Source organism: Mauremys mutica, chromosome 4, assembly GCF_020497125.1.
Source record: "Mauremys mutica isolate MM-2020 ecotype Southern chromosome 4, ASM2049712v1, whole genome shotgun sequence".
Taxonomy (NCBI): Eukaryota; Metazoa; Chordata; order Testudines; family Geoemydidae; genus Mauremys; species Mauremys mutica.
Window position 1 is genome coordinate 119,415,280 of NC_059075.1, and position 26,551 is coordinate 119,441,830.

Consider the following 26,551-nt stretch of genomic DNA (forward strand, 5'->3'; position numbering starts at 1 on the left):
AAGCTTTGATCCTGAGGTGTGCCTGTGTCTGTAGTAATTTTGTGTGCAGTGGCTGAAACTCATTTGCACTGGATTGGTGGCTGGTTCCTAGAGTAATACTTTCCAGAGGCTGGCTTGTATTTCTTGTGTGTCTTCCATGCAGGGCCGGTGCAATCATTTAGGCAAACTAGGCGGCCGCTTAGGTCGCCTAAAAGCCCACTCAGGCGAGGCGATGGAGTGGAGGTGAGCTGGGGCAGGGGCGTGGGGAGGGCTGCCCGCAGTAACAGGCGGGGGCGCACAGGGGAACCGCTCCCCACCCCAGATCACCTCCACTCTGCCTCCTCTGCTGAGCATGTAGCCTCCGCTCTAAGTCTCCTCCAATTGGTGACACAAGCCTGGGAGGGGAGGAGAATTAGAGCGACGCCGGCATGCTCAGCAGAGGAGGTGGAGCCGAGGTGAGCTGGGGCGGGCTCCCCAGGTGGGATTAGCTGCTGCAGGAGGGGGCTCCCCAGGCAGGGTTAGCTTCTGCGGGGGAAGAGTCTTCCCAGGGAGGGTTAGCTTCTGCGCGGGGTGGGGGAGTCTCTCCGGGCGGGGTTAGCTTCCACATGTGTGGGCGGGGTATCTGCGGGCGGAGTTAGCTTCCATGTGGGGGGGGGTCTCCCCCCGGGCAGGGGTAGCTGCAGGGGGGGGGAGTTAGCTGGGTGGGAGGGGGTGCAAGGTGGAAGTTTCATGCCCTAGGCGAAACTTCCTTGCACCGGCCCTGCTTCCATGTAAATCTTGGATTGGAGTGGAAAAGTCTCATACCCATGAGACACTCCCACAGTCTTTTGCTCACATGAAGGCTACGTCTGCACTCGGAGCTGGGAATGTGATTCCCAGAGTGACTAGATACACTCGCTCTAGCTCTCATCGACCCAGCGTGCTAAATATAGTGATGTAGCTACGGTAGTGCGAGCAGTGGCATGAGCTAGCTGTTCCAAGTATGTATCCGGAGGCGGGGGGTAGGAGTTCGCCTCCCCACAGTTCATGGCTTTTGCATTTTTGCTTGGGTAGCTCCAGGCCCTGGGTAGTCAGCTTCCTGAATTTCCTGAACACGGTTCCTCAGATCAGATACTGTGCTTGGACCCCTCATCACTACTCCTAGTATCTATCCATTGATAAGTAGCTCTCTGCCCTTGAAGCCTTAGGCTCTGTCTGCGGTTGGAGCCGGGGGTGTGTGATTCCCAGCTCACGTACACACATTAATGCTAGTGCTGATCTTAGCTAGTGCACTAAAAATAGTAGCGTAGCCGCGGTAGCACGGGCAGCGGTGAGCAGCGGCATGAACTAGCCACCGCCACCCAGACATTTTTGAAAAGTTAGGTGCAATTTCCTGTATTTTAGAAGCTTTTCATATGTTTCAAAGTCAGAATGCTGTGCAATAAAAATAATATAATAAAATAATCAATAATACGAGCACAGCCGCTGTTCATCTGGACTTCTGTGCTAGGATAACTTGCTAGTGCATCAGGTAACGTACTGTGAAACCAGATGTGCATCAAAACCACAGGACCCCTAAATATATATGATTATTTCAGGTAGATGCAAGCATGGAATATTCTAAAACCTAGCACTAGCATTGGGGAAAAACTTGTGGAGGCAGTGCTAGCAATTCTATAATTAAGTTTGCATTCAGATTTGCAATTAAAGGAGGACTGAAAACCCATTATTTTACAGTAAAGTTTTTGAGGTAAACAAAAATCAGGTTATTCCCTCCTCTAAGCTCTGGTCAAATGGACTCCCATGGCCACCTACCATTCCTAACCAGGCTACAGAGACCCCATTGTCCTATGAAGTCACGTTGTCTGATATATAATATTGTTGCCATCTCATAATTTTATCACAAATTTTGATATTTGATGGTTTTTCTTAAAGTCACAGCTCCTGGAGTCATGTGAATAAGTGAGCCCCTCACTTTTTAAAAACGAAGGCTACGTTTCTAGCCCTTGTGGTTACAGATAGAGCCTGAAAACACAAACCCTAAAGTCTCAAAAACCAGAAGACAAAGAAGAAGAACCCAAAATGTATTTGTAAAAAATAATCCCATGAAATCTAAGCCGATATCGTGACTTTTTGGAGCCTGACTCATGATTTTGGAACTTTTGGGGTTGGCCACATGTCATGAGTATATTTTATTGCAACGTTGTGGCATCAAACTTGATATAAAATAATGTAACAGAGTGCCACTAGATCTCCCCTTTACTATTTTTAGTTTTTCTCTGCTTGAAAGTTTTCTTCTCTCCTTTTCTCTGACTCTTTTTTCCTCATTGTTTTGTAGTGTCTGTTTTACCCTCCAATTAACTTCTCTCTTCTGATATTTTCCACCCTCTAAACTTCTCCATCCATCTTCCCCATTTTCCTCTTCCTGACCCTTTCCTAGAGCCTTCCTTGAAACTTCACTTTCTCTCTCTCTCTCTTTATAGTATCAGAGGGGTAGCCGTGTTAGTCTGGTTCTGTAGAAGCAGCAAAGAATCCTGTGGCACCTTATAGACTAACAGAGAAGAAGTGGGTATTCACCCACGAAAGCTCATGCTGCAAAACGTCTGTTAGTCTATAAGGTGCCACAGGATTCTTTGCTGCTTCTCTTTATAGTGCAAGCAGTGGGGCTAATGCAGGAAGTCACACCCAAACCTGGTTCTGGGTTCTCATTGGTCAAGGGATGGGTCTTAGGACAGAGTCTAGGGATGGTTTTGTGGCTCATTCCTGATACTGATTGGTCAGGGAAAGGAGATGCTGGGTGGGCCACTTGTCAGAACAGCTGTGATGAGCCTCACTCATTTTCTGATGGATCTGCTCTGCATTTGTCTCTCTTGCAGGTTGAGATTTTGCGGTCTCACAGGCGCTTGCTGTGGGGATCTCTCCACCGTTCTCAGCATGAGCCAGAGCCTGACAGACCTTGACCTCAGTTATAATTTTTCTCTGGGAGAGGCTGGAGTTCTACTGCTGTGTGAGGGACTGAAACATCCAAACTGCAAATTACAGATGCTGGGGTAAGTAATATTTGGTCTCCTCTGTGTATTTTCTGATGACATCTATGTAAAGTGCTTCACAGGGGCTGTAGCTGGTGTCTGCCCCCTGTAGGTATATGGAAAAACTGAGAATTCAGTGTCTCTCCAGCACCATTGTCAATGGCTCACAAAGTGCGCCCAGCCTGCCCTGTTTGGAAAATGGAAATATTAAGCAAAGGTGGGCCCACAGCAGACAGCTGGTAACACGGTCCCAGTGAATAAATATTTTAATTTTTTTAAACCAATTCTTTAATATTGGGCTTTTTTTTTAAAAAAAGAGCATTCTCTTACTCTTCCACTAACAGCCCATTTTAAAGATAACTTTAATGACTTTGACACCTTTATATATTAACTTTAAAACTTGTGACACTTTTCTGCTCAGATTTAAAGCCTTCCATGGCGTCAAAGCAGCTGAGTGCACATACCCCAGCCCAGTGAGTGGCACAAGCTGCCTCCTTTTGAGGCTGCTGTCAATCAGAGTGTGATGGGTGGTGAGGTAGGAGTGATCTGTCACTTACACAGTCTCCAGAGACCCCTTCTCTGCAGCACATTAGATCCAAAGCCAGTGGGGGGTGGGCACTGCACCAGATTCACAAGGCCATTATTTCACCTTGTGCCCTGCTCCCTACAGTGTATTTCCCCATGAGTTGTCTAGTCTACTGTGATGATGGCCCAAGTCATGGAGCTTCCACCCCTTCCAGGTGGAGGCTAGTCCATGGACTATTCCAGTAGATCTGTCAGAGCAGCACAGCAGTGAAGAAGACACACTTCAGCTGTGAATATTCCCTCCCGCCCCCCTCATATCACTCTCAGTGAGTTACTCGTTCCCCACCCTCCTCTGAGCTATGAGGGAGAGACGGGGCACTTGCCACCAGGGAGAGGAGCCACCGTCACTCTCTGCAGGGCTGTGGGGGAGGAGAGGCCAGTCATCACTGATGGTGGAGAAACAACAAAGAGCCCTGAGAGGAGTCCTGTCCACCTACATACTGACAGGCAGAGCTTTGAGGCCCTGCTTGGGGGCTAGTGGGGAGAGATGGGGACAGAAGCAGCTCAGCTCTCCAGCCATGGGTCTGATGTTCTGGGGAGAGAATGGGAGTCCCTGGATTAGGAGTTGGTGGCATTAACCTCAAACCTCCAGTGATAGACAGCAGCTGCAGTAACAGAAGGCTGATTTTGACATTCACTTTGCTGGTGCTTTTGTCTCGAAAATCTGCCCCAAAACGGCCCTGGGGAACATTTTGGGCTGGAGAGCTTATTCTGGCTCCATCTGCTTAGACCAGAAGAGATCCAGAGTGCTAGCAATGAAAACATTTGAACTATTTTCCAGCCACAACCTTCCCCCTCCCAACCCACTAAAAGTGCCCACACAACCTACCCCCTCCTTTCACTTCAAGTGAACAGTCACTTGTGGAATGCTGGGTAACCAACTTAATGGGCCCGACTGTGCTCTCAGCTGCTCTGTATTTGCAAGTCTGCCTTTATTGACTGCAAGGGATTTGCTCCAGAGTTACACCAACATAAATGAGAGCTAAACCCTGCCTGACGGGTGTGCATGGAAAAAATCCACACTAACGGCCTTTTGTGTTTTTATTCCCCCTGGCCTCTTCCCACAGCGCTGTCGTCTCTCCCTGCACTCCCACAATAATAAATCTTTCTAGACTCACACAGACATCTGTGAGGGGAACACAGTGCATGGGTCAGAAATGAATCATTTTCCATTCTCTCTTCATTTCATGCAGGCTGGAGTGGTGCAGACTCTCAGCTGTATGTTGTGGGTTCCTCTCCTCTGCTCTCAGCACCAGCCAGGCCCTGACAGAGCTGAACCTTTGGGGGGCAAAGCTGGGAGATTCAGGTGTGCAGGTGTTGTGTGAGGGACTGAGACATCCCAACTGCAAACTGCAGAAAATACTGTAAGTACTGGCTGGTCTGCTCCAGTCTGTGCCTGCTAGCATGGTAGCTCTGGCTGCTGGGTTACCGAACTGTAATGCTTGTGCTCCCACCAGCCCCAGGCCCTGCACCTTCCACTCCATAGAAATATACGGCTGAAAGGGACCTCGAGAGGTCATCGAGTTCATCCCACAGTGCAGAGGCAGAATTAAGTAAACGTAGCCCATCCCTGGCAGGTGTTTGTCTCACCTGTTCTTAAAAACCTCCAAGGACAGGGATTCCACAGTCTCCCTAGGTAACTTGTTCCAGGACTTTACTCTCCTTATAGTTTGAAAGTGTTTCCTAATATCCAACCTAAATCTCCCTTGCTGCTGATTCAGCTGATTACTTCTTGTCCTACCCTTGGTGGACCTGGAGAACAATGGATCACCATTCTCTTTATAACAACCTTTCACATAGTTGAAGACTGTTATGTTGCCCCTCAGCCTTGTCTTCTATAGACTAAACATGCCCAAGTCTTTCACCCTTTTCTTGTGGAGCTTGTTTTCTAAACCTCTTTTCACTTTTGTTGCTCTCATCTGGACTCTAATTCATCAACATCTTTCTTGAACTGTGATGCCCCAAACTGGACACAGTTCTCCAGCTGAGGCCTCACCAGTGATGAGTAGAATGGGACACTCACCTCCCATGTCTTACTTACGACTCTCCTGCTAATACACCCTACAGTGATATTAGCCTTTTTCCAAAAAAATACATCACACTGTTTACTCATATTCACTTGGTGATCCACTATAATCCCCAGGTCATTTTCTGCAGTATTGCCACCTAGCCAGTTATTCCCCATTTTGTAGCTGTGCATTTGATATTTTACCTTCCTAACTGCAAAACATTGCACGTCTCTATTTAATATGATAAATTTCAGACCAATTTTCCAATTAATCAAGATCATTTTGAATTCGAATACTGTCTTCTAAAATTGTTTGTAACCCCTCCCCAGCTTGGTGCCATCTGCAGATGTTATAAGTGTACTTGCCACTCCATCATTCAAGCTGTTAATGAAAATATTGAGCAGTTCCGGACGCAGGACAGACCCCTCTGGGACCCTGCATGATATATCCTCCCAGGTGTAGTTTCAGGCCAAATTTGCAGGGCCAGCATAGCTCTGAAGACTCAGCTGCAACAGCAAATGTCTTATTGAGAGTCGGGAAGAGGCAGCGTGAGCAGCAGCTGTATGGGGTGGTACCATGGCCCTTGCTGTACAGCAGCAAGACTTTGGTAATCAGGAAGGATATTTCAGCAGAAGCAAATCTCAATCAGCAAAGCAAAACAACTTAAAAACATCAAATCATAAACCACCCCAGCCTGAGGCTCGCTCAGCCTGAATTTGCAGCCATCTCAACCCACAGCCATTCTGCACCCACTGGCTCCCCAACAGCTGTTTTTATAGCCCTTTCCCTGAGCACCTGTGCAAGGACAGATTGAAGGAAGCCAGAATTAACCCCTTACTCGCTGAGGACCTGGGATGTCCCTAGCCCCTAAGTATTTGGCTAGTGGCACATGTGGCAGGAGCCATCCTTCCCTCCCTCCAGAATGGAAATGAAACCCTCTCCAGACAGACACCGACACCAGTGAGGGAACCACAGCCAACAGGGAGGAAACAAGTGATCACTTCTCTCTCTGTGTATTTGTCTCTTGTAGGTTGGGGAGCTGCAGCCTCACAGCTGCTTGCTGTGGGGATCTCTCCACTATTCTCAGCACCAGCCAGAGCCTGACAGAGCTGGAACTGGCGGATAACAAACTGGGGGATTCAGGCGTGCGGCTGCTGTGTGAGGGACTGAAACACCCAGACTGCAAACTGCAGAAACTAGTGTAAGTAACAGCTGGTTTCCTGCAGTCTGTGCTTATTAACAGTGACCTGAGCTTTGTCTACTGAGGCATCTGTACTCCTGGAAGCTGTGGAAAACTGTTTTCTATCCTGAGAAAACTTAATATTTCCCCGTTCTGCATTGTGATCCCACTGGTTAGGGCACTCACCTGAGGTGTGGGGGGCACAGGTTAAAGTCACTGCTCTGCCTGATTTGGGGGGAGACGAAGCTGGGCCTCACACAGGCCAGGTGAATGCCCCAACCACGGGGCTACTCGCTATTCTAGGCTTGCTCTCTCTGTAGCTTTGCCCTGAAAGTCCAGCCTGGCTAAGAAAGACCTTCCTGACAGAACTTCATCAACACCACGACATTCCCACAAAAAGTGTGTGACTAATCTGCATTTTCTGATGGAAAAACTATGTCACTGAAAAAATCCCAAATGGTTCATCTAATGACCACCCAAAAACACCTACTCTCCTCCTGCATACAGCTGAGAGACCCCACCACACTGTAGATTCGTCGTATTTTACTAGACAGAATTTGGGTCACACAGAGCCTCTTCATGCCCCATAGATATTTTCTGTAGGTCCTCTGTTTATTTTACTCACTAAGGTTTGGCCCACACTAGAAAGTTAGGTCAACCCAGCTATGTCACTCAGGGGCATGAAAAATTCACACCCCCGAGAGACTTAGTTAAGCCGACCTAAGCCCCAGTGTAGACAGTGCTAGGTCACTTACTGAGCATGGCATCCTGCTGGGAGCACATGGCTCCAGGATCTGCACTGGTTGCCCATTGGTCTCTGGGTGGAGTTTAAGAGGCTGGTTCTGATCTATAAAGCCCTAAATGACCTGGGACTGGCCTACCTGAGGGATTGTGTCTTCCCCAACTGCAGTCAGCACGGGCACCTGAGCTGATTCCCCCTTTGTTATAAAAGAGAAGGGATGGTTGGCCTCTGTGAGGGCTCTGGGACTTTCCCTTTCCCGCAGTCCAAAATACCCCACATTTAGGGACCTTCTGGGCATGCTGCAATGAGCCTCTGTTTGACTGGGGTTTTAAAGAGGGTTGAGAAGGTGTTTTCTGTAGCTGAATGGATAACTTCCTATTAGAATAATTAATTAAATGCTACTGGGGTTTTGGTTGTAGCTCTAATTGTGTGTTAGAGGTCTAGAGCAGGGGTGGACAAACTTTTTGGCCTGAGGGCCACATCTGGGAATAGAAATTGTATGGTGGGCCATGAATGCTCACAAAATTGGGGTTGGGGTGTGGGAAGGGGTGAGGGCTGTGGTTGGGGGAGCGGGTTCTGGGGTGGGGCCAGAAATGAGGAGTTCAGGGTGCGGGAGGGGACTGTGAGCTGCAGTGGGGAGTGGGGTGCAGGGGAGTGAGGGCTCCGGCTGAGGTTGTGGCCTCTGGGGTGGTGCTGGGGGATGCGGAGTTTGGGGTATAGGAGAGTGCTCTGGGCTGGGATTGAGGGGTTTGGAGGGTGGGAGGGGACTCAGGGCTGTGGCAGGGGATTGGGGTGCGGGAAGGGGTGCAGGCTGGGGGTGCAGGTTCTGGAGTGGGGCTCGGGATGAGGGGTTTGGCATGCAGGAGAGTGCTCTGGGCTGGAATGGAGGGATTCAGAGGGCAGGAGGGGGATCAGGGCTGGGGCAGGGGGTTGGGGTGTGGGGAGAAGCTCAGGGGTGCAGGCTCCAGGTGGCACTTACCTCAAATGGCTCCCAGAAGCAGCAGCATGTCCCTTCTCCAGCTCCTACACAGAGGTGTAACCAGGCAGCTCTACACGCAGGGCCGGCTCCAGGCACCAGCATTCCAAGCTGGTGCTTGGGGCGGCATTCTGCAAGGGGCGGCAGCCCCCCTTGTTTTGCCCCCAAACAGCGCGCCGAATTGCTGCTGCGGGCGGGGGGGGGGCAATCCGTGTGCCCTTAGGGCGGCAGGCACATTTCTGCGGCGGCGGCAATTCGGCGGCAGCTTCTATGTTTAGCTGTCCGGGGCGGCTTCAGCTAAACATAGAAGATGCCGCCGAATTGCCGCCGCTGCCGCCGCGGAAACGTGCCTGCCACCCTAAGGGCACATGGACTGCCCCCGCCGCCCAGGGCGGCAATTTGGCGTGCTGCTTGGGGCGGCGAAAACTGTAGAGCCGGCCCTGTCTACACGTTGCCCTATCTGCAGGCACCGCCATTGCAGCTCACATTGGAGCACCGGAGGAGGACATTGGAGTGCATAGGAGCCGGAGCGGGGCTATTGCTTCCAAATTAAGAATAACTTTAGAACAGGGGTCGGCAACGTTTCAGACGTGGTGTGCCAAGTCTTCATTTATTCACTCTAATTTAAGGTTTCACGTGCCTGTAATACCTTTTAATGTTTTAAGAAGGTCTCTTTCTATAAGTCTATAATATATAACTAAACTATTGTTGTATGTAAAGTAAATACGTTTTTTAAAACCTTTTAAAAGCTTCATTTAAAATTAAAGAAAAATGCAGAGCCCCACAGACTAGTGGCCAGGACCTGGGCAGTGAGAGTGCCGCTGAAAATCAGCTCACGTGCCGTCTTTGGCATGCGTGCCATAGGTTGCCTACCCCAGCTTTTGAGTTACACACAGGTATCAAGGAGGGGAAATGCAGAGGAAGAGGCATAAAGAAGTCATCATTTTGCTCTCTGTATATCTTCATATCCTACAGACTGGGGTATTGTGATCTCACAGTTGCTTGTTGTGGGGATCTGTCCTCTGTTCTCAGCACCAGCCAGACACTGACAGAGTTCAGCATAAGGTGGAACAACCTAGGAGATTCAGGAGTGCAGCTGCTGTGTGAAGGATTAAAACATCCAAACTGCAAATTACAGATACTGCAGTAAGTACCAGATGGTTCCCTTTAGTCTGTGCCTGTTAACACTGTGGTTGGTGAGTTACACTCTATTTATCAGGATCACAATAACCTGCATGAAACCCAGCCATGGACCAGCCCCACTCTGCTCCCAAGGCAAAAAACAGAGACTCACTGATATCTTCATTGCTCATATTTTGCTAGTTAAACAACTGAATAATGAGAGAACTGCAGAACATAGGGCTAGAAGGGGCCACAATGATCAGCTGCTCTAACTCCCACCAAGATGCAGGAGTTCTGGGTACTGCAGTGGGCTCAGTCCCTGGGCCCTGTTCTGCAGGCAAAGTAGCTGGGTAATTGTCCTAAAGGGGCAGCCAAAGGTCCCTCAATACAGGGTAATCCTTAGGTGGTGCAAAGCAGCTCTAACCACATTTTTGGCACCCTTCCACAGCATCCCTCCTGCCTCAGTATAGGAAGGGCAGAGAGGTTAGGAGGGGCAGGGTGTAGTGCAATGACTCTTCACCGGATCCTAGCCTGGCACAGCAGCTGGAGTAACTTAGAGCAGCCCTGAGATTCCTCTAAGTTACACCAGAGGCTGTTTTGGCTCCCACCTGGCCCAGGATCAGTGCAGTAGGAAGGTGGCTTACAGCCAATATCTTCTCCTCGAAGTCTCTCAGCAGTGCCAGATGTGAACTTGGTGCAGCCGAGGACAGAATCTGGTGGCTTTTAGCAAACGACAAATGCAGCATATTTTGACATTAGAAAACAATGACTTTACTCACTAAGGCAGTAACAACCCCACATGTGTGCACACTGCCCTGAACTGGAGCTGTCACTCCTGCTCTCCCAAAAGGGCTGGAAAGAAAAGGAAATTGAACATGGATCTTTTCTCCCAAAAGGGCTGTAAACAGTAAATGTGAATAAATATCAACATTAATGTGTTTCCCACAAAGGGGCTGGGACTCCCCTCTGATTATTACCCATCATTTCACAGAATCATAGAATCTCAGGGATGGAAGGGACCTCAGGAGGTCATCTAGTCCAACCCCCTGCTCAAAGCAGGACCAAACCCAACTAAATCATCCCAGCCAGGGCTTTGTCAAGCCTGACCTTAAAAACCTCTGAGGAAGGAGATTCCACCACCTCCCTAGGTAACCCATTCCAGTTCTTCACCACCCAACTAGTGAAAACGTTTTTCCTAATGTCCAACCTAAACCTCCCCCTCTGCAACTTGAGACCATTACTCCTTGTTCTGTCATCTTCTACCACTGAGAACAGTCTAGATCCATCCTCTTTGGAACCCCCTTTCAGGTAGTTGAAAGCAGCTATCAAATCCCCGCTCATTCTTCTCTTCTGCAGGCTAAACAATTCCAGTTCCCTCAGCCTCTCCTCATAAGTCATGTGCTCCAGCGCCCTAATCATTTTTGTTGCCCTCCGCTGGACTCTCTCCAATTTATCCACATCCTTCTTGTAGTGTGGGGCCCAAAACTGGACACAGTACTCCAAATGAGGCCTCACCAGTGCTGAATAGAGGGGAATGATCACATCCCTCGATCTGCTGGAAATGCCCCTACTTATACAACCCAAAATTCCATTAGCCTTCTTGGCAACAAGGGCACACTGTTGACTCATATTCAGCTTTTCGTCCACCATAACCCCTAGGTCCTTTTCTGCAGAACTGCTGCCCAGCCATTCGGTCCCTAGTCTGTAGCAGTGCATGGGATTCTTCTGTCCTAAGTGCAGGACTCTGCACTTGTCCTTGTTGAACCTCATCATATTTCTTTTGGCCCAATCCTCTAGGTCCCTCTGTATCCTATCCCTACCCTCCAGCGTATCAACCACTCCTCCCAGTTTAGTGTCATCTGCAAACTTGCTAAGGGTGCAGTTCACACCATCCTCCAGATCGTTAATGAAGATATTGAATAAAACCGGCCCCAGCACCGACCCTTGGGGCACTCCACTTGATACCGGCTGCTAACTAGACATGGAACCATTGATCACTACCCGTTGAGCCCGACCATCTAGACAGTTTTCTATCCACCTTACCGTCCATTCATCCAGCCCATACTTATTTAACTTGCTGGCAAGAATACTGTGGGAGACTGTATCAAAAGCTTTGCTAAAGTCCAGAAATAGAACATCCACTGCTTTCCCCTCATCCACAGAGCCGGTTATCTCATCATAGAAGGCAATTAGATTAGTCAGGCATGACTTTGAATCCATGCTGACTGTTCCTGATCACTTTCCCCTCCTTTAAGTGGTTCATAATTGATTCCTTGAGGACCTGTTCCATGATTTTTCCAGGGACTGAGGTGAGACTGACTGGCCTGTAGTTCCCTGGATCTTCCTTCTTCCCTTTTTTAAAGATGGGCACTACATTAGCCTTTTTCCAGTCATCCGGGACCTCCCCCGATCGCCATGATTTTTCAAAGATAATGGCCAATGGCTCTGCAATCTCATCGGCCAACTCCTTTAGCACCCTCGGATGCAGTGCATCCAGCCCCATGGACTTGTGCTCGTCCAGCTTTTCTAAATAGTCCCGAACTACTTCTTTCCCCACAGAGAGCTGGTCACCTCCTCCCCATACTGTGCTGCAGAGTGCAGCTGTCTGGGAGCTGACCTTGTCTGTGAAGACAGAGGCAAAAAAAGCATTGAGTACACTAGCTTTCTCCACATCCTCTGTCACTAGTTTCCCTCCCTCATTCAGCAAGGGGCCCACACTTTCCTTGACTTTCTTCTTGTTGCTAACATACCTGAAGAAACCCTTCTTGTTAATCCTAACATCTCCGGCTAGCTGCAACTCCAAGTGTGATTTAGCCTTCCTAATTTCACTTCTGCATGCCTGAGCAATACTTTTATACTCCTCCCTACTTATTTGTCCAATCTTCCACTTCTTATAAGCTGTTTTTTTGTGTTTAAGACGAGCAAGGATTTCACTGTTGAGCCAAGCTGGTTGCCTGCCATATTTACTTTTCTTCCTACACGTCGGGATGGTTTGTTCCTGCAACCTCAATAAGGTTTCTTTAAAATACAGCCAGCTTTCCTCGACTCCTTTCCCCGTCATGTTATTCTCCCAGGGGACCTTGCCCATCAGTTCCCTGAGGGAGTCAAAGTCTGCTTTTCTGAAGTCCAGGGTCTCTGTTCTACTACTCTCCTTTCTTCCTTGTGTCAGGATCCTGAACTCGACCATCTCATAGTCACTGCCACCCAGGTTCCCATCCACTATTGCTTCCTCTACTATTTCTTCCCTGTTTGTGAGCAGCAGGTCAAGAAGAGCTTTTCCCCTAGTTGGTTCCTCCAGCACTTGCACCAGGAAATTGTCCCCTACACTTTTCAGAAACTTCCTGGATTGTCTGTGCACTGCTGTGAACTAGGCAGGCCCCGCACCTGCCGGGAACAGAGAACACTGCGCCCGCAGCCTGAGTTCTCTGTCCCCGGCAGGTCCCCTGCTAGGCACTAGGCGGGCACACATAAATGCCTGGGTGGGCGCCATGGCGCCTGCGGGCACCACGTTGGGGACCACTGATCTAGTCTAACCCCCTGCTCAAAGCAGGACCAATCCCCAACTAAATCATTCCAGCCAGGGCTTTTTCAAGCCAGGCCTTAAAAACCTCTAAGGAAGGAGATTCCACCACCGCCCTAGATAACCCATTCCAGTGCTTCCCTACTCTCCTACTGAAATATTTTTTCTTAATATCCAACTTAGACCTCCCCCACTGCAACTTGAGACCACTGCTCCTTGTTCTGTTATCTGCCGCCATTGAGAACAGCTGAGCTCCATCTTCTTTGGAACCCCCCTTCAGGTAGTTGAAAGCAGCCTCATTCTTCTCTTCTGCAGACTAAACAATCCCAGTTCCCTCAGCCTCTCCTCATAAGTCATGTGCTCCAGCCCCCTAATCATTTTTGTTGCCCTCCGCTGGACTCTCCCCAATTTGTCCACATCCCTTCTGTAGCGGGGGATCCAAAACTCGATGCAAGGCCAGATATGGCCTCACCAGTGCTGAAGAGAGGGGAATAATCACTTCCCTTGATCTGCTTGCAATGCTCCTACTAATGCAGCCCAATATACCATTGGCCTTCTTGGCAACAAGGGCACACTGCTGACTCATATCCAGCTTCTCATCCACTGTAACCCCCAGATCTTTTTCTGCAGAACTGCTGCTTAGCCAGTCAGTCCCAAGCCTGTAGCAATGCATGGCCAAATCTGCATTGTCACCCCAGCTACTGATAACACAGCCCAGTCAGCAAATATGTCACTGAGAACCATCGGTGGGCTGGCATCCAGTGCCTTTTCTGGCCCATCCTTCTCATGGCAGCTAATTCAGGGCTGGTCTGCAACCCCACTGGCCAGACCTCAGCCCTGTCATCTCTGGTCTCCTCAGCATCCCTGTGCATTGTCCTCCTGTGTCACCAAGCCTTAGCAATTGCCTCTCGCCTCCTGCTTGCAGGCTGCTCCACCCCCCCCCATATCCTGGTGTTGCTGCTCCCAGCCCGCCAGCCACAGCCTGCTTCTCTGATCAGCTCTCCCCTTCCCACCTGCCTCCTTGCCCTGGCTCTCAGGATATCACTGCCAGGCTTTCTGTCCTCGCTGCCTACAGCCTTCTGCTCACCCCCCCACACACACACTGGCCATCTCTCTCTCCCAGCCTGATTCCTTCTGTCCACAGGATGTCACGTCTCTTTCCTCCTCATTCTGATTAACACAGTGCCCCCTACTGGTGAGATGCTAATCTAGGTTCTTCCTCTACCAGAATAACCTAGCCCAGTGGTCCCCAACCTTTTTGTGACCAGTAGCATATTCATGTTTTCAGAAGAGCGTGGCGGGCGCCAACAATTTTTCAAGGCTTATTTTGTATTTGTACATTAAATAATACAAAAAAACCCCATATTTAATATTACATAATATATGAATCCAGAGAGAAGCCGGAGAAAAGCCACAAGGACAGAGAACACCGGTGCCCGCAGCCCTAGAGTACTCTGTCCCCAGCAGGCACGGGGCCCCAGATTCTCTTCTCTGCCGGGAGCAGAGAACACCATGCCCGCAGCCTGAGTTCTCTGTCCCTGGCAAGTCCCCTGCTGGGCACTAGGCGGGCACACAGAAATGCCCTGGCGGGTGCCATGGCACCCACGAGCACCACTTTGGGGACCACTGGTTTAGTCCTTTCTCTTCCTACCATTCTAGATGGGGGGTACCCAGTAGGGAACCAGCAGGTCATTACAGTGTATTGTTAGGACCATCCCACCCATTAGAAATAGCACCTGTAACAAGATGGCCAATGTTTGTATGGTGGGTCCTGCGCTTTTCTTGGGAGGGACTAAGACACTACCCCTTGCCCCTGCTCTTGGGTGCCAAGGGCCCCACTAGTGGCCCGGGAAGGTGGTAGAGGAGGGAAGCGGGGAAGGGATCTAGGTTTTCTCCTCACTCTGAGTCCCTCTCAACCTCTGTGGGTTTCTTACCCTCTTCCCCCTTGGGTGGGGTTATCCTCAGTCCTTAGATGTTGGGGGAGGGAGTCTCCCTTACTTTGGTTCTCTGATCTCTCAAATCTCACAACACACCTCCAAGCTCTAGTCCTCTCTCCTTCCTCCTCTTCCCCTGACTGCCTGAAGCAGGGGGTTTCATTAGGTTCCTGATGGGGCCTTAATTGACTACAGGTGCTACAATTAACCTGTAGCAACCCTCCCTAGTCTACAGGGAACCACACCTTAATTAGCCTGAGGCTACCACTCTACCCCTGCTCCCAGGCCCTCCTGTATCACACACCTCAATCTGCCTGTCCCTTCAACTCATCTGAACAATCGCATATAGAACACATAGTAACTGACACAACACCTGCACATGGTAAATTATTCCCTCCAGGGCTTGTAGTGTTTAAGAGAAGAGGGTATGTTTCTATGGGGATCCCACAGGGATCGATTGGCCCTATGCTTTGTAACATTTTTATCAATGACCTGACAGACAACATAGTATCACTGATAAAGTTTGCAGATAACACAAAAATTGCAAAAGGGGAAATAATGTAGAGTACAAGTTACTGCTACAGAGCAATCTGTGTTGCTTGGGAAATTGGGTGCAAGCGAATAATATGTACATTTTAATACAGACCAATAGAAATGTGTGCATCTAGAAACAAATAATTTAGGCCACATTTACAGGATGGGGAATCCTATCTTGGGAAGCAGTGACTCTGAAAAAGACTTGAGGGGGTATGGTGAATAATCAGCTAAGCATGAGCTCCCAGTGTGTTGCTGTGGCCAAAAGGGCTAATGGATGTATAAAGAGAAGAATCTCGAGTAGGAGTTGATGTTATTTTACCTCTGGGCTTGGCTACACTTGAAAGTTGCAGCGCTGGGAGTTACAGCGCTGATCATGCAGCTGTGCAGGAACAGCGCTGGTGTGTGGCCACACTCACAGCTACCAGCGCTGGTGTGTGGCCACATTTGCAGTATTTGCAGCGCTGTTGGGAGTGCTGCATTATGGGCAGCTATCCCAGCATTCAAGTGGCAACAACGTGCTTTTCAAAAGAGGGGGGTGGAGGGTGGTGTGCTGTGACAGGGAGCGGGGAAGATAGAGAGAGTGGATTTTTGGAGCCAACACTGTGTGTTAGCTTCCTGGATTGAAAAATCACAAAATGTTCACGAACCCTTAGTCTTAATTCTTAATTGCAAACAGCCTGCCTCCAACACGGACTCCCCGGTGTTTCACTCACTCCCTGTGGTGTACTGTGACAGGGAGCGGGGAAGAGAGAGAGAGTGGATTTTTGGAGCCAACACTGTGTGTTAGCTTCCTGGATTGAAAAATCACAAAATGTTCGCGAACCCTTAGTCTTAATTGCAAACAGCCTGCATCCAATGCTGTTTCTCTGTCAAGCAAACATTCACTCCCTGCCTCTCATTTGATCATTCACAGCCAGGTACAGATAGCTCCTGTTTGCTGTGATCAGTGTTTGTTTTTTTAGATAAGCAGTTCAACGGAGCTCCGATCGGAGTTCACAACAAAACAAAGAGAGGCTGCATAACAAAACAAAGAGAGTAATTTAGTTAAAAGCATTCTGGGATATCTCCGTATTCCCTGGAGGCCAATAAAAGCGCTAGTGTGTGTCCACACTTGATGAGCAGCGCTGGATCACCAGCGCTGCAATCGCTACACCCCAACCTGACCAGGTGTACAGCCAGCGCTGCAGCCAGGGAATTGCAGTGCTGGATGTGCCTTGCAGGTGTGGACGGTTACTAATTGCAGTGCTGGAAAGCCTCTACCAGCGCTGCAACTTGCAAGTGTAGCCAAGCCCTCTGTATTTGGCACTGGTGTGACGGCTGCTGGAATATTGTGTCTAGTTCTGGTGCCCACAGTCCAAGAAGGATGTTGGTAAATTGGAGAGGGTCCTGAGAAGAGCCATGAGAATAACACAAGGATTGGAAAACCTGCCTTATAGTGACAGACTTCGATCTACTTAGCTTAAGAAAGAGAAGGCTAAGGGGTGACAGGATCACATTGTACAAGTACATACAAGGGGAACAAATATTTGATAACAGGCTCTTCAGTCTAGCAGAGGACAGTATAAAAGGATCCAATGGCTGGAAGCTGAAGCTAGATAAATTCAGACTGGAAATAAGGTTCCATGAGGGCAGCTAACCACTTGGACAATTTACCAAGGGTTGTGGTGAATTCTCTGTCACTGGCAATTTTAAAATCAAGATGGAATATTTGTTGTCGACAAGCTCTGCTCTAGTTCAAACAGGAATTGTTTGGGGGAAGTCCTGTACTGCAGGTCAGACCAGATGATCACAGTTGGCCCTTCTGGCCTTGGAATTTATGACTAATCCCAAAGGCTCCTCTCAGAGCACTGTGGTTTACTTTACATGCCTAGAATGAAGACTGCTGATGCCAGCGAATGGGGCAAAAATAAGCAGTCACAAATCTTTGTATCTCTCTGGCTCCTGCATACTGAGTGGTTGCCATTTCACAGCTGCTTGTTGTAAGGATCTCGCCTCTGCTCTCAGCACCAACCAGACGCTGACAGAGCTGATCCTGGGAGAGAAAACAATGGACAACTCAGGTGTGAAACAGTTGTGTGAAGGACTGAAACACCCAAACTGCAAACTGCAGAAACTGGGGTAAGTTACAAGTGGGCTCCTTTCACCGGTGTTCCTTTCACATGGGGCCAGGCTTTCGAAAGTGCTCAGCATGCAGTAGCTTGTGACTTCTATGGTCAGATTTTCAGAAAAGCCAGCAGGACCCTGGGTAAATGGGACTTCAGTCCCCTCGAACATCCTGCCCCAGTTGTGGGTGCTGAGTTCTTTGGAAAATCTGGCACATAGTGATGTGATTTAAGCTCTTTCTCCTGGGGTCAGTGTTATTGTCCGGGCACCCAAGAACTGGCACCTAGTCTCCTCCTGCAGAGAAAGGAAGAGAGATCCACTGCTGTGATACCAGTAGAGCTGGGTGACATTTTTTGCTCAAATAGTAAATTTGCAGAAAACTGCAGTTTCAGGATGAAAATATTTGCAAATGGATGTTGCATCTGATGAATACTTTTGGCAGAATAAAAAGCTGACCTTTTTTCAAACAAAAGATTTGTCTTGTCACTTTGAAACAATGTTTTGTTTAGAAATGTAGCTTATTTGATTAATTTGTTTTTTTGAGGGTAAAAAACACTTCAAAAGAAACTAAAGAAAAACACAAAAAGACCCGAATTTTTTTCAGCTCAAATAAATTTTCATTTGGCACCAAAAAAATTGTTTGTTTGATTTCTTTTAACAACAGCAACAACAACAACAACCCTGAAAAATTGAGGGTTTGGTTCAAAATGAACCTTTTTTTTTTCTTTTCAGTTCAGCCACCAACCTGAAAAATGTATTATTCATGCAGCTTGACTAGCTTAAACATGGGATAATAAAGTGGCTGTTTGAGCACTTCAAAGGCAGCGTAGTTTTGTGTTATAATTAAGGTGACCAGACAGCAAATGTGAAAAATTGGGACAGGGAATGGGGGGCAATGTAAGAAAAAGAGCCAAAAATCGGGACATCTGATCACCCTAGTTAGAATCTCAGTTATTTTACTCAGTAAGCAGGACTGAGAATACGAGTCTGGGGTGTTTCACAATTGAATTAAAATAGCTCTCCATGCAAATGATAATTTACCACCATTTCAACAAATAATTCTGGGACAAAGCCAAACAGACAAAGAGAAAAAGGAAAAGAGGGGAAGGATACAAAGTCGACACCTAATTGTTTTTGTTTTATTTATTTTTCTGTCTATGATGGCAACCCTGTTTCTTCACTCCTCTCCTCCTCATCTTGGTTGTCTGTCTAGTCAGCAGCTCATACAGATATTGGTAGGTTTGGAATGTCCAGCCGGCTCCTTAGGCAACTGACATCTGCCTTTTCCTCCAGAACAATGTCAAGCAGTTTAAAACTGTTTTTAAGATCATCTTAGTTCATAAAAGCTACCAGAGTTTCAGCTTAAGCAGCATTTAAATCCAGCACAGCCGGACAGCTACAAGAGAATGTTTTGAAATTTCCATACCACTGGCCTGAAGGGGAAAAGGCAAATCTATGGCCTGGTCTACACTAGGAGTTTATGTCGAATTTAGCAGCATTAATTCGACTTAACCGTGCACCCGTCCACAACAGGAAGCTAATTAGTTCGATCTAGAGGGCTCTTTAGTTGGAATTCTGTACTCCTCCCCGACGAGGGGAGTAGCGCTAAATTCGACATGGCTATGTCGAATTAGGCTATGTGTGGACGGAAATCGACCTTAGTAGCTCCGGGAGCTATCCCACAGTGCACCACTCTGTTGACGCTCTGGACAGCAGTCTGAGCTTGGATGTTCTGACCAGCCACACAGGAAAAGCCCCGGGAAAATTTGAATTCCTTTTCCTGTCTGGCCAGTTTGAGTCTCATTTCCTGGTTGGACATCGGGGCGAGCTCAGCAGCACCGGCAACGATGCAGAGCTCTCCAGCAGAGGAGTCCATGCAACTCAGAATAGAAAGAGGGCCCCAGCATGGACTGATCGGGAAGTCTTGGATCTGATCGGTGTGTGGGGTGATGAGTCCGTGCTTTCAGAGCTGCGCTCCAAAAAACGGAATGCGAAGATCTACGAGAAGATCTCCAAAGCCATGACAGACAGAGGATACAGCCGGGATGCAACGCAGTGCCGCGTGAAAATCAAGGAGCTGAGACAAGGCTACCAGAAGACCAAAGCGGCAAACAGACACTCCGGATCCCAGCCCCAGACATGCCGCTTCTACGAGGATGTTCTGCAGGACCGCAGGCAGGAGAACAGAGCCCCCCTGCAGTGTATCTGCAACCGCCCTCCCCCGCCACAAAGTCCCATACCCCCCTCACCCAAAATAACAAGAAGGAGGGGCGCCAGGGGCCGTGAAAACTGTCACTCCACCCCAGCAGAGTGCTCAGTTACCCAAAAGCTCTCATTCCCTAAATTTTGAGAAGTCCTTCCCTTCCTGACTCACCCAAGCCCCAATCCCAGTTTCATCCCCTAACTGTCTAGTTGATTATTAAAAATACTTTGCTGTTAATTACTGTTTCCATCATGTTTTTGTACAGAAGACTGTGTTTGAAGGGGAGGGGAGGGGGTTTGTAATTGCATAGGACAATCACTTTTACCAGGGTACAGACACGGGGGCAGGATCAGCAGCAGGTCACACACACAGTGCAGTCAGTAGGCACCCTGGTTGGTATGGGAGGTGGTTTCCATGTTCTGTGTGGGTGGGGGGTACATGACTTTGTAGTGGGGGAGGGAGGTTACAGATCTTATGCAGCGGTCCTTGTCCTGGACCACAGGGCCACACAGCAGGGGAATCTGTAACCGTTCTCCCCCGCCACAAGGTCACATAGCCCCCGCACACAGAGTCCCAAAAAGGAGGGATGGCAGGCTCCGTTGAAACAACCAGTCCGGCACTGCGGACCGCTCTAGGAGCACGAGCCTGTCATTCCTCGAGTTTAGAAGCGGTCTTTACATCACTACACACCCTACCCAGCACAGTCTGCGTCCCAGTTTCAACCCTTTAACGCAAAGTCATTAATAAAGAAAACGTAGTTAAGTAACAATGAAACATGGATTTTATTTTTACATGTGTGTTGGAAGGGGGGAAACGGGGTGAACGGGGTATGTAACTGCAGAGGATAGTCAACAGTAACTGGGTAAAAAGAAACAGGGGCAGGTTCAGCTTCTCTGTAAAGAAACTGAACAGTCACAGGTCACGCTGCTCGCTGAGGAACCTAGCTTTCAAAGCCTCCCGGACGCACAGCGCTTCCCGCTGGGATCTTCTAATCGCACGGCTGTCTGGCTGAGCGTAATCAGCAGCCAGGCGATTTGCCTCAACCTCCCATCCCGCCATAAAGGTCTCCCCCTTGCTCTCATAGAGATTGTGGAGCACACTGCAAGCTGCAATAACAATGGGGATATTGGTTTCGCTGAGATCCGAGCGAGTCAGTAAGCTCCTCCATCTCCCCTTGAGACATCCGAAAGCACACTCCACCACCATTCTGCACTTGCTCAGCCGGTAGTTGAAGAGTTCCTTGTCACTGTCCAAGGCGCCTGTATAGGGCTTCATGAGCCAGGGCATTAGCGGGTAGGCTGGGTCCCCGAGGATCACTATAGGCATCTGCACATCCCCAACAGTTATTTTGTGGTCCGGGAAGAAACTACCTTCCTGCAGGCATCTAAACAGACCAGAGTTCCTGAACACACGCGCGTCATGAACCTTGCCCGGCCATCCGACGTTGATGTTGGTAAAACGTCCCCTATGGTCCACCAGTGCTTGCAGCACCATTGAAAAGTAGCCCTTTCTGTTAATATACTGGCTGGCCTGGTGGTCCGGTCCCAGGATAGGGATGTGAGTTCCATCTATAGCCCCACTGCAGTTTGGGAATCCCATCGCGGCGAAGCCATCTATGAGGACCTGGACGTTTCCCAGGGTCACTACCTTTGAGAGCAGTAGCTCAACGATTGCGTGGGCTACTTGCATCACAGCAACCCCCACGGTAGATTTGCCCACGCCAAAGTGGTTCGCTACTGACCGGTAGCTGTCTGGCGTTGCAAGTTTCCAGAGGGCTATGGCCACTCGCTTCTGCACAGTCAGGGCTGCTCGCATCCGGGTGTCCTTGCGCTTCAGGGCAGGGGACAGCAAGTCACACAGTTCAAGGAAAGTGCCCTTACGCATCCTGAAGTTTCGCAGACACTGTGATTCATCCCAGACCTGCAGCACTATGCAGTCCCACCAGTCCGTGCTTGTTTCCTGGGCCCAGAATCGCCGTTCCACAGCATGGACATGACCCATTGCCACCATGATCTCCACGGCGCGGGATCCCATGCTTTGTGAGAGGTCTGTGCCACTCTGAGACTTCATGTCCTCACCATGCTGCTGGAGCCTCCTCGCCTGATTTCTCAGCAGCTGACTCTGGAAGAGGTGGACGATAAGGTGCGAGGAGTTGACAACGGCCATAAGTGCAGCGATGATCGCAGCGGGATCCATGATCGCAGTGGAGTGCTGTGGCGTCTGTGCTGTCACTAACAGGAAAAGTGCACGAACTGATTTCCCACCAGCGGGAGTGACGGTTGAATGATAACCACCCTCGACACATTTTTCCCCCCAGCATGCATTGTGGGGAAATTCCAGAATTCAAATGGGCAGTGGGGACTGTGGGAACTGTGGGATAGCTTCCCACAGTGCACCGCTTCCAATGTCGACGCTTGCCCCGTTAGTGTGGACTCACAAAGTCGAATTAGTGTCCTTAGTGTGGACACACAAATTCGACTTTGTAAGGTCGATTCCACAAATTCGAATTAAGTTAAATCGAACTAATCTGGTAGTGTAGACATACCCTATAAAAGAGAGAGAACTAAAAGGACCAGAAATAAAGGAAGATAAAAGACTGATGGGAATTAAAAAATGGAAGTAAGTTCTGTGGAGCATTGAGATAGCAAATACATTTAAACAACATCCAGATTTCTACACAGTCCTAGACATCCCCCACACAGCCTTTGGTTCTGGGATGTTACAACCAAAACACATGATGGCAGCTTTCAAAATGATTTAGATTTAGAACAATAACTTTATAGATTAATAACAATTCAGAAACAAATAAGTTCGCTGAAGTCTGTTTTCTTGCTTGCTATAAATGTCACATGCTGGCATCTCCCTCCCTCTAAGTGGGCCGAGAGTTCCGCACGTCACTCAACAGCAGCCTCTTCAGCAGGCAAGGACGGGCCTGGTCAGACTCCAAAGGGAATCCAGTGGAGATGGTGACTACCGGTGTGGACCAAAAATGTGTGGGATGGGGAAAGAAGATGGGCCCAGATAGTTATGTCTTTGCAGATAGTTATTCATTGCAATAGTCTTTTGTGTCCATTCCAGAGATGATTTCACTGAAACCAATGGTGTGCGGCTAACTCTGCTTCAAAGAGATTGTGTTCTCAGGTATTATGTCTTACACTTTTTCTTGACTTGTTTTCCCGCACAGCTTGAGCAATGTCCATGTAAATGAAGACACACAGAGAGAGCTAGATGCTGTGAGAAAGAGGAAACCTGATATGGTCATACGTATATGGAACAATTGGAGAACAGGAGCCATTGCAGCGACACTGCTCTGGCCTGGCTGTCGGCCTGCTAGCTGGGACAGCAGCTAGGGCCAGGACCTGCCTCTTTTAAGGCATCTCTGGCATCACCAAGGACTCCGGATGTATATTCTCCTGCTGGTGTTAAGAGTGAGAACCTCACACTATGGGGAAAATACGCTCCCGTTTTGTGAGCTTGTTGAATTTACACATTCAGCCTCCACAGGTGCAGGACTGGAAGAGACTGTCAGGTCTGTGAGAACCAAAGGCTTATTATGTGGAGCTGGTTAGGCTTTTTAGGTTCACCCACTGATATCTGCCCACATCCTCAAGGTTGTAGACCCCTGTTGCTTATTGAAAGAAATGTTGTTTGGTTTCAGTTTTATAAATTGTATTAAAACTATTACACCAACAAACTGTATCACCAAAGTGAAGCTACTAATCGTACTACAAAACTAAATGAAGCACAGAGCAATGCAACTATCCAAACAAAATCAAACCCCGATTAAATTAGTCTCAGTGTTGGATCAAAACTATGTCACCAAATTAGTTACCTCATCAGATTAATAAAAACTGATTATTTGTTGTATTAATCCTAAAAAGGATCTAAGAAGGTGACTGTTTGGGTTATGAATCCCAGCTAAAGAATTTTACCCAATCAACCAAATCTATAACTTGGTGCTGGGTCACTCTCTTAATACTGTAGGGAGTTTATTATTTAATGTTCGAACCACAAGCTCAGAGCCAATTACAAAGCTTTCTCCTGACATTTCAGTGTGTGCTGGTGAACATTTTCCTCCCCTCACCCAGAGCTATTACAGTGCAGGCTTTGAGAAAACACGCTCTGCTAAGCAGCAGTTTGACATCTCTTATTTAGCAATTTACAGCTGACAGCTTTGTTTCTCAGGCCTCAAACACACACAGACAGAACATACTTCAGCAAATGTCTTTGAGACTGTTTTAGGGCTACTTCGATCCGGGGAACTTTCTTTAAGATGCCTTCCTGGTGTGGATTCTACTGGCACTCGTACGCACATGCTGCATGTATGTACAAACCCATGCTCTCACACCATCAGATTAGAGAATAAAAAGGGCTGGGGCATCTCCCAGTTAACAAAACCAAGGCAAAAATAGAAAAAAGGGGAAAACAAGACATTTAACATAATGCCCACGCTTGTGCTGGGACTTATAAAACACAAAAAGTCTGTACACGCTAAAAAAACCCTGACTGACAGAGCAGGAGGGGGAAACACTAACTCCCCTACCTTTTGGGCTTGATCCTGCTATGATCGAGGGCATATTCACCTATGCAATTTATATATATATATATTTTTTTTTCCGACAGACGGGTAGGAGCACTGAGGACTCTAATCTTCTCCCTATTGCCCAATATCTCTATGACCAGGGGTGTGCACAACTGAATGATTGATCACTTTATACGTATGATATACCCTTTAGCAGTATTTTCAGCAATCACGGTGCATGTCCTCCCCCTTTTGCAATTCTCCACCAACAAATGTTATGCTTAGAAGAAGTACACGGGATTTTTTTTTTTAGGAGAAAAGGCAATACGCCGCGGATATTGGAGATACAACAATTAGCATATGCATTTAATTACACACATAGACACACTGTCCCACTAGTCAATGTTACAGTTACCAGTTCAGAGGCTGCCTCAGTCTAGTGGCCAGCTAGGTTGATTACAAGTAGGGAGGACCCAGGTTCTGTAGGTCACGACACGATGCTCTGGGGAAGTCTTGGCAGGATGAACCCAAAATGTTATGGCAAAGAACCCTGTTTATATAGTGATTTTTGTTTTATTGAGACCAATGAGTTTTTCACCATTATGCTGTAATTAATTGTTGTTTGACAAGGGCTTGTTTTTTTAATTTTTTTTTATTTTTTATTTTGTTTTTTATTAGTTTTTTGGGGAGTTACCCCATGCTGGTTTTGATTAGTTATTTTGTCCTGGTTGATAGGTACCTGCCTTATTTTTTAGAGTTGTTAATTTGTCCTTTTTTGACATTTTAATAGGGGCATGTGGCAATTTTTTGGTATCTTTACGTTGTTTTGGGGATTTTTTTTAGAACATTTGGTTTGATAATGGCCTTGACAGTTATTTTTTTACATACACATTTTTTATTTACACACAAAACAGGATTGATTTACACAGAACATTTGAACAGGAACATTAAATTGCAATGCAGGAGAAAACCATTATTGCATTCTTTTATTAATTTTAAAATAATAATTTTAAACCTACAACAAAGTGGTGACCCCAAAGGTCTATTACTGCCTTGAAATTAGCTTTAGACACAAGATTCTGGCTGATGCAATTTTTACCAAAGGCCTGTTAGGCCATTCCTTTCTGCTTTCAGAAATGGTGGCTGGCAGAATATTGTTCAATTATATTATACATTAATACATTTAATAAATGCTACATTACCAGTCTTTATTTTTTATTTTAAATTATACAAAATACAAACCTAAGATTTTACTACTACAAGGCCACACAGGCCAAGGCCGGTCAGTGGCTGTATAGGCAGGTGCCTAAACATCTGTTGGTAGAAGGATTGAGACAGAGGGGTTCTGAGGGTGGGAGGGGGATCAGGGCTGGGGCAGGGGATTGGGGCATGGGACCGGGTGTAGGCTCTGGCTGGGGGTGCAGGCTCTGGGCTGGGGCTGGGGATGAGGGGGTTTGGGTGCAGAAGGGTGCTCTGGGCTGAGATCGAGGGGTCCAGAGGGTGGGAAGGGGTTCAGGGCTGGGGCAGGGGTTGGGGTGTGGGGAGAGGCTCAAGGGTGCAGGCTCCAGGTGGTGCTTACCTCAAGCGGTCCCCGGAAGCAGAGGTGCAGCCAAGTGGCTCGGGACGCTGCCCTGTCTGCAGGTGCCATCCCTGTAGCTCCCATTGGCCATGGTTCCCGGCCAATGGGAGCTGCACGGGAGGTGCTTGGGGCAGGGGCAGCATGCAGAGCAGTGCCCCCTAGCTGCCCCTACATGTAGGAGCCAGAGGGAGGCCATGCCGCTGCTTCTGGGAGCCGCACGGAGTGGCCCCCGATCCTGCTTCCCAGATGGAGTGCTGGAGAGGGGCAAGTCCTAGATCCCGCTCCCCAGTGGGAGCTCAACGGCTGGATTAAAATGGCTGGTGGGCCAGATCTGGCCTGCGGGCTGTAGTTTTCCCACCCCTGCTCTAGGCAGTCCTTCACACCGACCCCAGAGTTAGTGAGCTTCAGGGTGCGAATCACGTCTAAAGCTGGGCCCCTGAGGCTCTCTACTAGACATCTTCACTTTTCTGTGCCTGGTATGGCCCACTTCTGCAGCATTTCAATGGTATGTTCCAACCAGGGTTCACACTCCTTTTCCCCAGGTATTGCGAT

General features: G+C 48.3%; 1 protein-coding gene across 1 annotated transcript in view; it reads left to right on the forward strand.

Moving 5' to 3' along the window:
• The window catches only part of LOC123370452 (NACHT, LRR and PYD domains-containing protein 3-like), a 58,665-nt gene extending 34,283 nt beyond the window's left edge, over window positions 1-24,382 (forward strand). Inside the window, exons 9-14 of the mRNA XM_045017038.1 lie at window positions 2,835-3,008; window positions 4,766-4,936; window positions 6,612-6,782; window positions 9,455-9,625; window positions 17,540-17,710; window positions 23,083-24,382. Of these exons, the coding sequence (XP_044872973.1) occupies window positions 2,835-3,008; window positions 4,766-4,936; window positions 6,612-6,782; window positions 9,455-9,625; window positions 17,540-17,710; window positions 23,083-23,248 (1,024 nt within the window). The 3' untranslated portion in view covers window positions 23,249-24,382. The remainder of the gene's footprint in view (window positions 1-2,834; window positions 3,009-4,765; window positions 4,937-6,611; window positions 6,783-9,454; window positions 9,626-17,539; window positions 17,711-23,082) is intronic.
• Window positions 24,383-26,551: the final 2,169 nt, after the last annotated feature.